This window comes from Sorghum bicolor, chromosome 5 (assembly GCF_000003195.3).
Source record: "Sorghum bicolor cultivar BTx623 chromosome 5, Sorghum_bicolor_NCBIv3, whole genome shotgun sequence".
Lineage (NCBI taxonomy): Eukaryota > Viridiplantae > Streptophyta > Magnoliopsida > Poales > Poaceae > Sorghum > Sorghum bicolor.
In genome coordinates this window covers 14,251,603-14,268,438 of record NC_012874.2, presented here as the reverse complement: position 1 = coordinate 14,268,438, position 16,836 = coordinate 14,251,603, and the positions used below count along the sequence as shown (strand labels likewise).

General features: G+C 40.4%; 1 protein-coding gene across 1 annotated transcript in view; it reads left to right on the top strand.

The window, feature by feature from the left end:
* LOC8060013 (parkeol synthase) overlaps positions 1,688-16,836 on the top strand; it is a 30,417-nt gene continuing 15,268 nt past the window's right edge. Inside the window, exons 1-10 of the mRNA XM_021461003.1 lie at positions 1,688-2,031; positions 2,488-2,688; positions 3,863-3,952; positions 4,077-4,271; positions 4,392-4,476; positions 8,269-8,435; positions 8,958-9,143; positions 14,252-14,365; positions 16,425-16,547; positions 16,648-16,770. Coding sequence (XP_021316678.1) covers positions 1,831-2,031; positions 2,488-2,688; positions 3,863-3,952; positions 4,077-4,271; positions 4,392-4,476; positions 8,269-8,435; positions 8,958-9,143; positions 14,252-14,365; positions 16,425-16,547; positions 16,648-16,770 — 1,485 coding nt within the window. The 5' untranslated portion in view covers positions 1,688-1,830. The remainder of the gene's footprint in view (positions 2,032-2,487; positions 2,689-3,862; positions 3,953-4,076; positions 4,272-4,391; positions 4,477-8,268; positions 8,436-8,957; positions 9,144-14,251; positions 14,366-16,424; positions 16,548-16,647; positions 16,771-16,836) is intronic.

Genomic DNA, 16,836 nt, shown 5'->3' with positions numbered 1-16,836 from the left:
GTTATACATGACCCAATGAGTATGAAATTTTTTGCTATAGCTCAAGCATACAATAATTAGCCCACCATAAAAATTTTACCAAGATAGGACCATAGAAGCTGCAACTATAAATTATTCTAATTAATTACAGAAAAACCTAGATCTAATGCTACAACAAAAACTTTGTAATAAAGTAGCCCATATTATATGTTCACTGTGTAGATCTACTCATGTGGAGTCCAACAAAATTAGGCTTTCTATTTTATGATTTTTGGTTTACTATATTTTTTAAAGATTCAATCGAAATAAAGAAAAAAGACAAAACCATCATCGAAAACCACTTCAAGGGATTATTTGACCAGTTTTAGAAAGTTTAGGGGATACAAAATCTAGTTTCATAGTTCAGAGGGTTATGTAGACCATGCTCAATATATCGGTGGGTTATGTAGACTTTTTCCTATATGTTTATGACTTTGCTTTATTGTTACAAAATTTTAGACCTTACCACATAAGCAAATGCCACGTAGGATCAAAAGCTAATATGGCAGGAAAAAAAAATCATAAAATGAATTTGTATAGTCCGATAAGAAAATACAACTGGAACTGACAAAGAAAAATACGTTGAACAAAAATGATGCTATAAAATACTACCATGAAGCACAGGTTGGATCTTATCACTAGCAAAAAAAAAAAGCAGCTAGAGGCAAAACTGGCAAGCGGCAGCAAGCATGTAATAATTGCTCAACACTGAAATTGGGGCCTTGTTTAGTTCTAAAAAATTTTAGGAAATAGATACTGTAGCATTTTCGTTTGTATTTGATAAATATTGTCCAATTATGGACTAACTAGGATCAAAAGATTCGTCTCGACCAAACTGTGTAATTAGTTTTTATTTTTATCTATATTTAATACTACATACATGTGTCTAAAGATTCGATGTGACGGAAAATCTGAAAAATTTTGTAAAATTTTTTAGAACTAAACAAGGCCTGGATCTAAACGCTGAAATTAGATTTTATCTTAAAAAGAGAAGGGTACCTACCATGTTGCAACTCACCGCTTAAATGAGGAAGATGCTAGACTACCACCGTCGAAGCCCCACAAAGCCGGAGATGGAGATGGAGAGATGGAAATCCAGCAAGCGGCCGGTGAACTAGTTCAGACAAAGCTGCCACCGCCTTGGCTAGTGAAGCCACTCCTAGGGGAAGATTAGTCACGCCAGATGCAGCCATGGATGACGATGCCAATGCTGCGCCGTTACTGTTGTTCATGGATGACGTGGCAGTGTGGGTGTACGTGGCCTTCGGGTGCATGTAGACACGTACGGTTGCTACGGTGGGGCGGTCGTGGTGTACGTAGCTAGCACACAGAGCCTAACAACGTAGCTGAGGTGTATGTGTGCGGCGTGGCTGTGCGGTGCTGGGGGATTGTACGTACTAGGATACGATGGTGAGATATTCAGTTGTGTGCAGCGGGGCCTCGATGAGACTTGAAGACAAATTCATAGAGCTAGCTAGAGTACGTGTTCAATTTCTATATGCAATCTCTGTACAGAAATATACAACTAGAATTTTCTACTTCTCCTAATAATATCTCCTAGCTAGTGTTTTGCTATTTAAAATTTAGTATAAATATTCCTGACGGCACCTCAGCCCACCAATGGGAAGTGGCCCTCTGACCCTTTATAAAAGCAGAGGAACACTGAACAACCAAAAACATAGATGCCTCCCTCTATAAAAACAGGAGGAACACTGAACAGACATATATAGTAACAAAAAACCTCCCTCCTGCAGTGTCATCGAGTGTTAGCTAGATTTAGCCCGGCCGGAGTGAGCATCATATCGATCGATCATGTGGAGGCTCAAAGTGTCGGAGCGCAGCAGCCCATGGCTTGGGTCAGTGAACAACCTCCTCGGGAGGCAAGAGTGGGTGTTGGATCCCGACGACCTCGGCACGCCGGAGGAGCGCGCCCAGGTTGACAGGGCACGCCGGGAGTTCGCCGACCACCGATTCGAACGCAAGCATTCTAGTGACCTCCTCATGCGGATCCAGGTTCGTATTCGATCGTTCATATATGCAACCACGTGTGTTTCATTAATTATTAGTTAAGAGATTAAGCAAGGTAGTACATGAGTTACTGTCTGAGATTAAGCCTTGTTTTGGAAGACTGAAACGTTTTATTTACTGAAGCTCTTCAACTCTACTAGTAATAATATTCTACTAGGGCTGGGCGGGGCTAGAAAGAGAAGAGCACCGTGTTTAGTTCTTTGAGATCGGCTCAGTAGCAAATAATTAATTAGATGGCATCAGCTGAACATTAAACCAGTATAAACGGGCTGATGAATTCAAAAAGTAGGGAAATTAAATGGAACGAGGTGAGCAAATTTTTGTTGTTGTTACTTAAAAATATATAAAGATTTATTCTGTTCCTGAGATCTCATTCTGAAACGATGACATCCTAGCTAGCTGGACCGCAACTTGCTTCACTGTGTTGTCTTTTCTGTGCAGTACGCTAAAGAAAACCCTCATAATCATCTGGGCGACCTTCCCCCGGCTGTGAAGCTTCAAGAGAATGACGACGACATTATTACGGAGGAAGCCGTGTGGACCTCTGTGAAGCGAGCAGTAAACCGTGTATGTAATTTGCAGGCACATGATGGACACTGGCCTGCGGATTACGGAGGACTTCTCTTCCTTATGCCAGGCTTGGTACCTGCTCCAACCTGTTCCCCTCCTCTCATCACGCATGCGAGTCAGGGCACTCACAATGCAGACTCTATCAAAGAGTCTAAAGTTATTTATTATCTCGAACAATATGGACTTAGAGTCTAAATAAGACTTGGAGTCTTATTTTTTCTACCTCTTTCTTCAATAAATAAGCTACCACATCAGCAAAATACTATAAATAATATGTAATTAATTATCTTGAACTCCGTGATAGAGTCTTGCATTGTGAGTGTCCCAGCCCGCTACCATGTTTCTTGCATTTCAACATATAGTCAACTTTAACTGAATTACCAATATTTATAATGCATCTCCAACGGTTGCCTAAAACTTGTTGGTATTCTAAAAATAGTGCTAAAACATTAAAAATCCATCTCCAACAGTTTCCTAAAACCCTTTCCTATTTTTAGGAGACGCGCAAAAAGAGTACCGGAGGACGTATATTTCCGCGTCGAAGCCCGCTGCGTATCTCCTCGCGCGTGCGGCCGTCGTTCTCTCCCGCGTTCGATTGGCAGACAGATGGAACTGCAGCCTGAACTCTCCTGCTGCTGTCGCCGCTACGTGCTGCTGAAAGCGATGTCCTCCAGTCCTTGTCGCCTGATCAACTACTGAATGCCATGCATCATTGATTGACCATCTAGTACAGGACCATGCACGTATACAAATATTTGTTACTGGGACATAGAGTATTGTTCGTGCGACGGGGGGCGGCGTCGCCCTGGCGTCGAGACAAAGGATGCACGAGACCGGCCTAGCGTCGATCGAGATATAGGCCGCGCGAAGGGATACGGGGAGACCGATTCTGTTAAGATTAGGTACAAGTGGGCCCTAGTTTCAGAGTTTAGGAAAGCTTTTTTACCAAACTATTGGAGATAACATGTTTTTCCACTTCCTAAAACTTTTATGAACTTCCTAAAACTCAAGATTTGAGAAGTGGATTTTAGGCAACTGTTGGAGATGCTCTAAGTATCACTAAATTAACTACTGAATACACTCTATTTGAAGATACAAATATTTCTAGATATTTCCTTTAAATCTTGACTAGCACGAAAGTTTAAGCGACAGTTTAACAAAAGGATAGAGGGAGTATGCTGCATTGGTATGCTGTACGTATTCTACTCATTATATGTTTTGACTCCGTCCCTATATATGTGCCCAGATTATAACATTATATGTGAGTGGAGTTCTCAACGCTGTTTTATCATCGGAACATCAGATAGAGATACTTCGGTACATCTACAATCATCAGGCAAGGCTATTTTTCAACCAATAAATAAAAGTTTTGCGTGCTGGGGACAGAGCTAACGAAGTTCATTACTTCCTCTCAAAAAAAGTTCATTACTTTCCCTGAATATGTATAATTATTCATGTAGAATGAAGATGGAGGGTGGGGATTGCACATCGAGGGCCACAGCACCATGCTCAGCTCAGCCTTGAACTATGTTGCTTTGAGATTGCTTGGGGAGTGCCCAAATGGCGGAGATGGAGCCATGGAGAAAGGCCGAAACTGGATACTGGATCATGGAGGAGCCATATTTATGGCAGCATGGGGAAAGTTTTGGCTCTCAGTACGGGACAACAATCCTTTGTTTATGGAATTATATGCAGTGTCAACCTTATTCCAACTGGTTTTGTTGCTACAAGTTTCCTTACCTAATAATAAAATCTCTTTGTTTAAAATATGTCAGGTACTCGGAGTATATGATTGGTCCGGAAATAACCCGGTACCACCAGAATTGTGGCTACTACCACATTACCTGCCGTTTCACCCAGGTTCTGTTTTGTTTCTGTATATACTAGCGTTGTATTCATGCATGCATGTATGTGTTTGGGTTTTGATCTCTCTCTCTCTCTCCCCCTCTCTCTCTCTCTATATATATATATATATATATTAGAAATGATGTGGAGCACGTGTCTTACAATGTACGCTCCAATCATGTGGAGCGCATGTCTTAAAAGTCCAGCTACCACCGAGACAGGGAAAACTTTCTGTTCTATACTAGTAATTACATTATGAGTTTAGAATATATTAGTAAACTTTATAATAAACTAGATATATGCCCATATGTAGCACTAGGGTGATAATTTTTTTTTGATGAACCTCAGTAATCGGACACGGATGCGTGAGACCCAAGGACTTCGTATCAAACATGGACATATAGATCCGGTTTTTTGTATTGAAACTTTATAGAACACAGGCACGTGAGCTTTGAGTGGAGGATAGTGCATATAGGACGCAGACACGTGGTCAAGGATCAAGATTTAAAATCACCAGGTAGAAGACAAAGTTAGAGCCATTTAGGTGTAAAGATTAGTGAAGAAAAGATATGTGTTCTTATCGAACTTTGCTGAACAAAAGTCAAAAGTGTAAACATAATTTTTAGACACCCCAAGAAAAATTATTTCTTACTTGGTAGAGTACACTTACATGTTCCAAAAGTACCACGTGAATGAGCATATCCATCAGTAACTAAAAAACAATTGCATAATTTTTAAGATAAATGACTTACTTACAACCAGTCGTTTTTATTTCGCCCCGCAAGGCCACTCCCTAAGCCCGCGCCCTTGTTCCACCTCCTCTCACTCTCTCTAAGATTCATGGCGGCCTCCTCGCTCCCCAGCACAGGCACCTGCGTTTCCTTCATCCCAAACTCCGACAACCTTAGAAGAAAATGGGTTTGGGGGAGGAAGGGCGGCCAGATGATAAGGAGGCTAGCGGGCAGCTTAGAAGCTCTAGCAGCGGTGGACATGGCGGAGCACAACATATAAGGTGGGGGACAGTCCAACCTATAAGGCTAGTCTTTTAGGTTGAGCAAAGCCCATGTACCTTATATGTTGTTAGCTCCGGTGGACCTAAGACCTATGGGAGCACAAGCTCGCGGTAGCGAGCTGGGCCAGCTCCAAGATCGAGAACTCGATGGTCGCCACCTATTCCAACAATTGGTATTAGAGCCCAAGGTAAAAAAAAGCTAAATCCGACAAAAAATCTCGAGCGTTACATATATGGTGGGGGCACCCTGACGTGTGAATACATGGGAGATTGCTGGAGTTTAGTCACACATCGTGTATCGATGGTGTAGGAGCACAACATATAAGGTGGGGGCAGTCCAACCTATAAGGCTAGTCTTTTGGGTTGAGTAAAACTCATATGCCTTATATGTTGTTAGCTCAAGTGAACCTAGGACTTGTTGGAGCACAGGCTCGCGGTAGGGAGCCGGACCGGCTTCAAGCTAGCTCCAAGATTAAGAACTCGGTGGTCACCACCGGTTCCAACAGTTAGGACAGGGGCACCATGGCCATGCCAATGGTGGTTGCAACGACAGAGGTGGAGAAAAGAAGGTAGCGTCACGGGTGAGCTAGGGTCTCGCTGAAGCTCCAGAACCACGGCCGCGACCACTCCGGTGAAACCCTATCTCGCCTGTGGTGGGGCGGTGGACCGTGGGATGGTGGGACCGCAAGAGGAAAAAAAGCATGCATGCTAGTGGGAAAAAGAACAAGCAAACGTGCACGCGGGCTGCTGCGGAGTGGCCTGCCGCGGAGTGGCCTGCCGACCACGAATTAGTCCTGTCCATTTTTTAATTAAAAAATCTTGCTATCTTTTCTACAAAAGTATCCTTAAAATAATATTATGGCACTTGTAGGTACCTTTGTCGGACACTTCCATTGTGCTCTTCCTTATTGAGTTCAACTTTAATAAAATCTTTATTTTTTTTCCTTGTGGTTAACAATTGCTCCTTTATATGATTGGGCTATTAATTATGCACACATCTCTAAACAGCATTGAAGGACATTACAAAAAATAGATAAACAGTAAAAACAGATGGACAGTGAGTGTTCAAAAAGTACATGAATAGCTATAACGGTGTTGCAAACAGTACATGAACAATATCGAGCACTTATCGAGAGAGCAGCAATTTATTCACATTTGAGGGATATAGTAATACAGTGCTTTCGTAACATTATTCATATCCGATATATGTTTCAGGTTAGAAATAATATAGTGGAGTACGTACTATAGGCGTTTGGACATGTCCTCTGGGGTTGTGAGGGTGGTGTGTGATCAATCAACAACTTTTGTCAGGGTTGTCAGTTATTAACACCCATAAGGCTTTGATTGGTTGCACATAAATCTACCTCGATCCACGTGGTTTGCAAGAGATTGAGCACCCATAAGGCTTTGTTTGGTTGCACATAAATCTACCTCAATCCACATGGTTCAAGAGATTGAGATGAAATTTAGTTTAAGTTTCTCACCTCAGTTCCTCCCAAACCATGTGATTAGAGTGGATTGGTGTGCAGCTAAACAAGTCTTACCTTCAAAGATGACCTACTAGGATTGCTTGTTATTTTATTTTAAAAAATATATATACGTTTGAAGTGATATTTATTAACATATGATACAAAGTTCTCCTCCGTGTATGAAAAGATATATATATATATATATATATGAGTAACTACTAGATAAACGAAAAGACTCATGCTGCAGGACTCTTCTTCAGTGTGTGTGCGTTCGTACTGCTACTAGCGCAGACCTGCCTGCCCCAACCCCGCCCTTCTTCTCAGCAAGCCTCGCCCCCACCCAGCTCGACCACCGCCCCATGCCTGCCACCCACCCTCACTAAATGAGCCCACCCTCCCTAACTTCATTGGTGCTCACCCCTGCCGCCTATCATATCTTGCCTATTCAGACATCCTCCACTGCCATCTTGGTAGCGACGGTGCCGCCCCACTCACCGTCGATCAATCACTCCCAACCACCGCCCCGGCCAGCCATCAAGCTAGGGCTGGAGGAGAGCTCCAGCCCTAACTAAGTGAAACCCTAACCACTGCCTCTCTCATCACCACCGTTGCCTCGTCCACCACCCTAGCCGCGGCGACCCCATCACCATCTGCTCCACCCACCGCCCACGCACTGCCCTCGCTGCGTTTTGCACAAAAGTTTTATGAAATTTATGCCTAGATTTCTATTTTTGTCATAGTATACCATTAGGCCAGTCCCAATGCTAGAAACTACATATTATTTCTATACCTATTAATTTCTATAGACACTATATATAGAAACCATAATTTCAATGGATAGTTTTTATATAATAATTTTTTATCTAATCACATTCATTCTCTCTCCATTCTTAAACAATTATACCACTTCATGTCTTGGATCTCGTGTAGACATGATTTCTAATTTAGACCTAGTTTCTATGATTTTTACTCTCTCTTCAATAACTACTTTACTACATCAGCAAAATGCTTAGATGACACTACATTTAATATCTATAGAAACTATAATAGTTTCTGCAATGTACCATCATAAAGATCTATACAAGAATTTATTATTCTTGGAACTACAACTAGAAATCATCATTGGGACTATCCTAAATAAATCGATCTCCAATCAATAATGGTACCATCATAAAGTTCTTATTTATGTGACTATCTAATAAATTCATTTAGCATAGGACAATCAAGTCATTATAAAAACATACTAAAGTTGATAAAAGCTACGAATTCTTTTTAATTAACTAGGGCATTCTTTTCTAATGCAGTGATGATTCACAATTATTGCAGGTCGAGTGGTTTGCTATTGCCGAATGGTGTATATGCCCATGTCTTACATTTATGGAAGGAGGTTCGTTGGCCCCATAACACCACTAGTACTGGAATTAAGAAAAGAGCTGTACACAGACGCCTACGATGAGATTGACTGGAACAAAGCTCGTACTGAATGTGCTAAGGTAATACTAATTGACAAATTTAATAAAAATGAACTGTCACACTGCCATAAAATCTAATTTGATAATCCCTTCATCAATGTAATGGCTTCTGGTATCTTAAGGATACATGAGCCCGACAAAAAAGTGTATGTACCTCTTAGGCCAGTCTCAATGGTGTTTCCTGAGAGTTTTATAGACATTAAATATGTTGATGTGACACTATATTAATAAAAAGAGAGATGATAAGAGTTTTATGGGAGTAGAGAGAGTTTCATAGGGATGAAACTCTTCTACACTGCTTTCAAAATATGGATGCTTTGGAAACTGGGTCATGAAACCCCCACTGAGGATGACCTTAATGAAATACCTAAATCACTGTGGTACACTTACATCCTTCTTATTCATACCTGATATTATAATTAAGTGCAAAACAATTGGGTAATTTGAGATGTCATATTTATCTTGCTTTTGTGACAAAGATGTTGTTTTCCAACATAGATTCTCTAATGTCTACATGATTCTTATCATATGCTCATACTTTAGGAAGATATGTACAAACCACATTCATTGGTTCTGGATATCTCAATGACCATTCTCCACAAGTTTGAACAAATTATGTTCCATTGGCCTTGGAGAAAACTGAGGAACAAGGCTCTGGCATTTACCATGAGGCACGTTCACTATGAGGATGAGAGCACTCACTACATCAACCTTGGTGGTGTACCCAAGGTAAACAGAGTAGAATGATTATTCATTATATTTTTGAAAAAATTGAAGTATAGTTCTAGTTTTAAAATTGTTGACACTGAATTGGATCTTGAATCGCACACCAGCTAGGGTTAGAACCTCCAAAGTCATCAAAAGGTCTAGAACGTCTGTAGTCACACACGACCTATCACACGCAGTGAATAACTCCAAGATCAGGGAAACCAATCTAGAGAACGATTAGGCCGATTTGAAGCCCATCCTTTGGCGATAGATCTTGAGAACACCTCTCGGGAAGGCAATCGTAGAGATGCACATCATGGTTGTCATAGGGTCGGCAAGACCCTGACAACATAGGGGCACGCTAAGTCTTTGAGAATGAGATAGTGAATCAAATGAATAATGAAATGACTCTGCAAAACGCTTAGGGGCTACACCGGCATGCTCACACGGACCCTTCGGTGAAGCAGAGATGGCTTGGCAACCCACAGATCACCTCCTCGAGGAGGCCCAGTGTCATGATGATGCACCTGAGCAAGCCCAGCCGTCACTTAGGGCTCGGGGACATGGCCACAGCAAGGGATCCCAACTGATGGGGAGCCTGGGCTAGGCCTCTGCCCGGGCCTTCACTCAAGGACTGTTGGTATTTGTTAACGCACATAGAATAATCACAAGGATTGATCCACAAAAGCACGTATATCGATGTAGCACTTCACCTAGAGGTTTTAAATATTGTATCCATAGGGGAACATGTGAGGTTAACTATGGTTCAACTTAACCTGGAGTAGCAACAAGACTTGAAAAAGTTAGAAGTGTAGCGGAAATTGCTAGGTCTTCTTGTTATATCTCAGTAAACTATGTCTTCTACTATTCTATCTAGGGACATTACTTAAGGAAAGACACCAACAAAGGATGCTTCAGATAGCAACCATTTCCTACTAGGCTTATACATGGCAGGTGGAATACAAAGGATTCAACGAATGTGTAATAATATATGGTGTTCTAATGCTACTTCACGATCTACCACCGATCTGTAATATATGGTGCATCCACAAGTAACTAGGTCTAAGCACCACGCTTACACCTACTATTACTACTTTAACCTACAACATCCAATAGATTAAAGTACTCAAAAAAGTTGTAAACTAGATGAATAGTATAAACAATGTTGCTTACTGAAATAAGAAGTTGAATACTAGAGAAATCACAGATGTAGGTCAACTTGTGCCAAGGTACAAGCCATATAGGGAACACCGACAGGCCAGCACCTCCTCTGAACTTTCCCTCTCTCTACCTCAATAATTCTAAATACTAGTTCCTAATGAGGAATAATCTTCTCTTGAATACTGGATCTTGAGAGGTTGATCCTTTTGTGGGACCCTTCTCACTTGATCCTAACTAGAGAATATGAATTAGGGTTTTAGGATGCCTTTGTCCCAAGGGGTAGGGGCTTGCTTATATAGGTAGTGGGATGGACCGAAGACCTCAGATCAAACTAGGCTTGAATCTATCCTTCAAGTCATGATTAAAATAATGTTTCCTCTTGTTTAAAAGAGTTGTTTTAATAAAGGATTTTCAATTCATTATGAAACAATGAGTCAGGCAGTTGAGTGAACATAACGTAAAGGATGTGAACCTAACCAAGGATGAAGTATGAGGCGAGAGGGCATAGGGCCAGGCCGACCAGCTTAGCTGGGAGGCAAACCAGCCCCTCTCGGTTCATTCGAGTTCTATTTTGCTACAGGTGATCCTTGCTTTGTTTGTTGCTATTTTGTGAAAAATCTGCCATTGGATCTTGCTGTTATCGATGTGTCCTCCCCCACACTTATTTCCTATTTTCCTTATTGCACAAAATGTGGAGACAAACACATATCCAAAAAACTAGAGAGAGACAATAGAAGCCAAATCTAATTGATATCGTATAAGGCACAATATTACAATCTTCAATCTAAAGAGTGAACTAACACACTCTTTAAAATAAGCAATCTAATAAAAAATAACGATCTAAATGTGTCGTGTTAATCAATATTCTAACTCTCACTTTTGGTTTCTAAACTCGGTGACAACATAATGGCACAAAAGTTTGACCTCATCTTCTAAAACATGGCGGTGGATATGCTAAGTATCAATCCTATGCTGCAAATGGTGAGTGATACCAATCCCACAATAATCCTTTGGCGCTTCTCTTCTTTTTCCTTGGGAGGTGGTGGTGCTCTCTACTTCTCCACAGGAGGCCAACTTGGCTGGCACAACATTGACTTGTCCCAGCTTAGCTTGGTCTTCATCAATGGTCACCCTTGGCTTGACTGACTGGTACACGACATAGATGGGGTCTCCAACTTTGTTGGTTAGCACTACCATCAACATCTTGCCCATCCTAGGAGGAAGAATGTCGAGATCTCTATGTACTTTGATAGGCTCTGGATCCAGTTGACCTAGCAAGCGCTCTCACAATCTTGGCTAGTTCACCAAAAGTAGATGAGCAGGTGGTGGAGCTATCTCCAGAGGAGGGAGAACTTGGGCATAATATGCATGACCATACCATCTTGGGAGGAATAGGAGCTAGCTCTCTTGGTGGTATGTCGCTTAGCACTAACGCTTCCTCATGAGCAAACTTCTTGTTCAAATTGGTTCTGTAGGGGACGATCCAATTCTCGGCCATTGGAGGATTTGGAGGAAAGAGCTTCTATGTAGCTTTGGAGGAGATGAAAGGCTTCGTTGGGATGGCTTAGAATGCAAGCAGGGGCCTCTTTTCATAGGGGGAGAGAAGTGGCAAGGTCGATATCTTTCCATAAAGGCTTTCATATTGAGAAGGAATTGAATGATTAAAAATTCGCAAAACTCTATAGGATAAGATCTTAGATTTGCGAGGTAAGTCGGTTCGAGGTGGATGGCTTGATAGGTGTACTGGTCGGCCTTCTCCTGGAGCCATTCGAGGTCCGCTTCTTGTTAGGACTCCTATTTCTAAACTCTCCTTCCCTGATTTCAGTTACCCACAACTAGAGCCGTAATTCCTTTCTACCCTGTCATAATCCCCTTGTCTTCATCTGTATGTACGATGAGCAGAAACCAGCACGCACCACATCCCTTTCACCTGCATCCTGCCTGCACAAAACTGCTGCCTCGTCCTCCCTGTATGCTGCCCAGCCGTAATTTAGCACAAGCCACCAGTCAGTTCAGTAGGACCGCATCAGGCACGCTAAATGGCCGGCGAAGATCATAACAAGGTGATCACTGCTACACGGTGGAGCAAATGGCAGGTTGGAATCTAGGGCATCAGCCACAGAGAAGGCGACTGATGCCATACGAAGGGGTGGCGGCGGCACGACAGGAAGAAAGGGCGGTGACCAGGGAAAAGGAGATTCAATTTTTTTCCCATTTGAATAAAAAAACCTAAGCTATATGCAATTGTCCCATTTAATGGCTTGTGCTAAATTGATCCAATATCCAAATAAGATATGTTAGTAATCAAACTGATTTGTTTCGTTGAACTCTACCCGTGACTAACGATTTAAGAAGTCAAATATTTATATAATTAATTTTATATCTTAAAAAGTCAGGATATTACGAGGATAGGAGAGGGAGTGAAGGTAGAATGGGCTTTTTTCGGGGCTTTGACCGATTAAATTCTTTTTGGCTTTGATGGAGTGAGGGGGTATTTAGTTCTCCTCCTATTTAAAAAAAAGGTTTTGGTTCATCATTTTGTAGAATAGAACTAAACATCATCCAAAATTTTTGGTAAAAGGTGGTTGTTCTCCATTTTGGATTTTGGCCTTAAGAGGCCAAAAAACCCAAAAAATGCTCATGAGGCCCTCATGAGGGCAATCAATTCTGCATTTTGGATGAAAATAAACATGACCCTAAAAATTTTGACATTTTTCATTCCATCATTCTAAAGTAGTTGGCATTTTGTATTTTTTGGAACTAAACACCCTGGAGGCATAAAAAAGGGTGCGTGATCCGTAGATCAAACCTAACACCTAGCGCGGCAGTGGCTACCAGGCCTGCACCCTCAACCTTAGTTGCGTTCTCGGTGTTTCTTGTGATATCATGACCAAAACAATTGTTAATTAAGGTTAGGGTTTGATTAGTGGGCCAGTTGTGGGCCTAATTACATGAGGCAGACCTTTTAAGACATTCGTCTCTAAAAATGAGTTGAGGACTTGCTAAGTGGCCCGCCTCTAAAAATAGATATACGAAGATGGTTGTGTTTGGACTCTATGTGTAAATGGACTGACCGCCTCTAGAGTATTCAATTTTGTAATAGTGGCATGCCCTTTGCACTTCAGCTGGTTCGGTTTGCAACTGAGTTGAGTTCCACACTCAAGTTGAAATGTTGAATTAGTCTAATCCACCATCTACGACACGAGACCACTTTGTGTTACTGAACTGATATTTTTCTTTTTGTGTACTTGATCCTTCTCTACAATCTGTTGCTTTAAGGGAGAAAACCGACACATATATATAGGCATTGGTTCTATTTTTTATGTCATAAGTACTAAACTTCTATTGAAACTATACTATGTGCCTTAATGATTATATTTGTTTCCTACTCGGCATCAATAGCTGAAAGAGAGAATGACTAAGGCCTTGTTTAGATCCATTGTTTTTTGAATTTTGACACTGTAGCACTTCGTTTGTATTTGACAAACATTGTCCAATTATGGACTGACTATCTCCAACAATCGTCATCAATAATACAAGACCCATTTGTCCTTTGGGTAACGCTACAGGTAAAAGGATCCATACCTATTTTTAGTCTTCTCCAACAACAAGACTTAAAAGACAACACTCTCTGCAAATGAGTCTCGAGGAGAGAGGATATCAAAATTTGGGTTATGTCTCTCCTTATACCCAAAATGGGTCTTCTGTATGAGTACTCTGTTGGAGGCTATATGTATTGTTTTGGAGACCTATTTTGGATGGGGGTTCCCAAATGGATCTCCTATTGGAGACAACTAACTAGATTTAAAAGATTTGTCTCGTGATTTACACGTAAACTATTTAATTAATAATTTCTATGTATATTTAATGCTCCATACATGTGCCGCAAGATTCGATGTAATAGAGAATCTTGTAAACTTTAGGGTTTTTGAGTGCATCTAAACAAGGCCTAAGTGAACTGTTCACAGGTATTAAATATGCTTGCTCGCTGGATTGAAGATCCTAACTCAGAAGCATTCAAATGCCATATTGCACGAGTATATGATTTCTTGTGGATTGCCGAAGATGGCATGAAGATGCAGGTAACTAATGATTGTCTTTTGCAAGGCCCTTTCTGACACAGCTCTTTATAAGCAACTTTCAAAGTGAAGCTAAGATATTTTAGAAAAATTATTTGGCAAAACAGCTTCACCAACAACTTTACGTATGGTTGAAAGAGAGATATATGGATGAGAGATGTGAAAAGCTACTTCTTTTCAGCTTCACATCTCTCCGTTCATTTGTGGGAGCACAAAAAAAGGAGCTTGACACCATGAGCTATTTTGGAAAAGGGTGTTTGGCAAAATACATGTCACAATAACTCATGAAGCTGTTAGTGAAGTTATGACAAATAGGCCCTAAATATTGATTTTATGCCCCACTTCTTTCTACATTGCTCACATACCATTCAAGAAACTACTATGTTAACAAACATACTAGCATATGCACTTTAGACCCCTTCTTCAAGAATGGAATTGTTTTTTTAAATAACTTTATGATCAGCTTTTTCGGTGGAGCTGAGCTGTTTTGAAAAAAGTGTTTGCAAAATAGCTCCACCAACATCTTCATGCATGGTTGAGACGGAAAAATGAGAGAGAAAACTGTGAAAAGCTACTTTTTTTCAGCTTCACCTCTCTCTGTCCCTTTGTGAGAGCATCAAAAGAGCTTCACTCTATGAGCTATTTCGAAAAAAGGATGTTTGTCAAAAACAACTTATAAAGCTTAAAGCTATGCCAAATATGTCCTTAATAGTGTTTTTGACTAATGCATTTTGCAACATAAGTAAGGATTTTCCTCGAGCCTAATTAGTACTGAGTGTTTCTAATCTTCTATATCATAATTGTAGTTGCAATGATATCAATTCCTCTCTACTACGAGGGAAAGCTACTTGAATGTACTAATGATTAGAAAAGGTAAAGGTACGTAGAGAAGACAACATGAAAGGACTCTACTTAAATCCAAATACCCATTTATCAATATGAGATTTCTTCTACCCATCATAATGTAGGGTGTGTTTGGTTTAGAAATGAGCTAGTCCATCATCTACTCATTCCTCACCTTTTTGTTTGGTCTGTGGAATGGAATAGGTTGATGTATCATCATCTCATTTCTCACAAGCAAATAATTAGTACTAGGATGAGGAATGGTGTTATTCCACCAAATTTGTGGAATGTACTCATGATGATGGACCACCTCATCTAGGATGGAGTGATGTCTCGAACCAAACACAACGGTAGCTTCGTAAGAAGTCTCATGTGACACAAAGTTGTTGTCGACTATAATAAAGTGTTTAGAAGACAAGGAATCTATTATCAGAGATGAGGATTTTATGAGCCATGCCCATAAATGGCCTGGTGGGTGTCAGAGCAAACACCCGTCTTTATTATTGTTTTATAGAGATGGTCGCCTTGATGCCTGCTCTATTATTGAATTGATAGAGTTGGACTTTTTAAGATGACTGCCTCTGAAAATGGCTATAAACAAAGACCCACCTCTTGAAATAGATTAAAGGTTGTATGCTTATGAGTCTCGCCTCTAGAAATATTTATCTAGAAATCATCATATGAATTGGATGAAGACAAACCTATATAAAAATTGTAAATCTTAACACGATCTATAACTTTATAGTTGGCATGTTTTGATGAAATTATAGTCTCGAATATTTGTTTTAAATTCTTGGATTTTGAAATTTCAAAAGTCTACACCAAAGTTGTATGTAGTAAATAGGTGTTCAATTTAAATTTATTTGTAGTGCTAAATATATGTTTTAAGTTCTTAGATTTCGGAATACAAAATATGAAATTTCAAAATGACCTTGAATGTTGATATAGAACAAAGTTGTTATGTTAGACAGGATTTACAAGTTTTACTTGGTAAGACCTTGATTAGAAGTTGTTTATATTAGGCATCACATGTTCATTTTAAGTTCTCATATTTTTATAGTAGCGCCACTCTAGCTTATAATAAACAATGAAATTATTATTCATAGGAGAGATCCGTGAAGTGCAGCACTGTTGCCCGTGTTTTGATTGGTTTTAGTATGGGTTATGACTTCTCAGGCCTCCATAGGGATTGAAAATTCTCATCAATTGTTCACTGCAGATATATGACGGAAGCCAGTTGTGGGACGCAACTTTCACGGTTGAGGTCCTTTTGGCCACCGGCCTTGTCAAAGAGCTTGGACCAACTCTTAAACGAGCACATTCCTTTATTAAGAATTCTCAGGTATATCCATGCATGATAGTATACCTCAGTTTTTATCAGTAAAATCTCAATGTCGTTTGGTATTATTACTTTTAAACAAGGTGTTGTTTTACTATGAAAGTTGCTTGAAAATTGCCTGGGAGATTTGAACTACTGGCATCGCCATATTAGCAAAGGTGGATGGACGTTTAGTACAGCAGATGATGGTTGGCAAGTTTCAGATTGCTCTGCAAATGGACTAAAGGTGAAAATTATTTCTTCCTTGTAACCAGTAAAGATATTTTATCATCTAATTTAACTCTTTCGCACG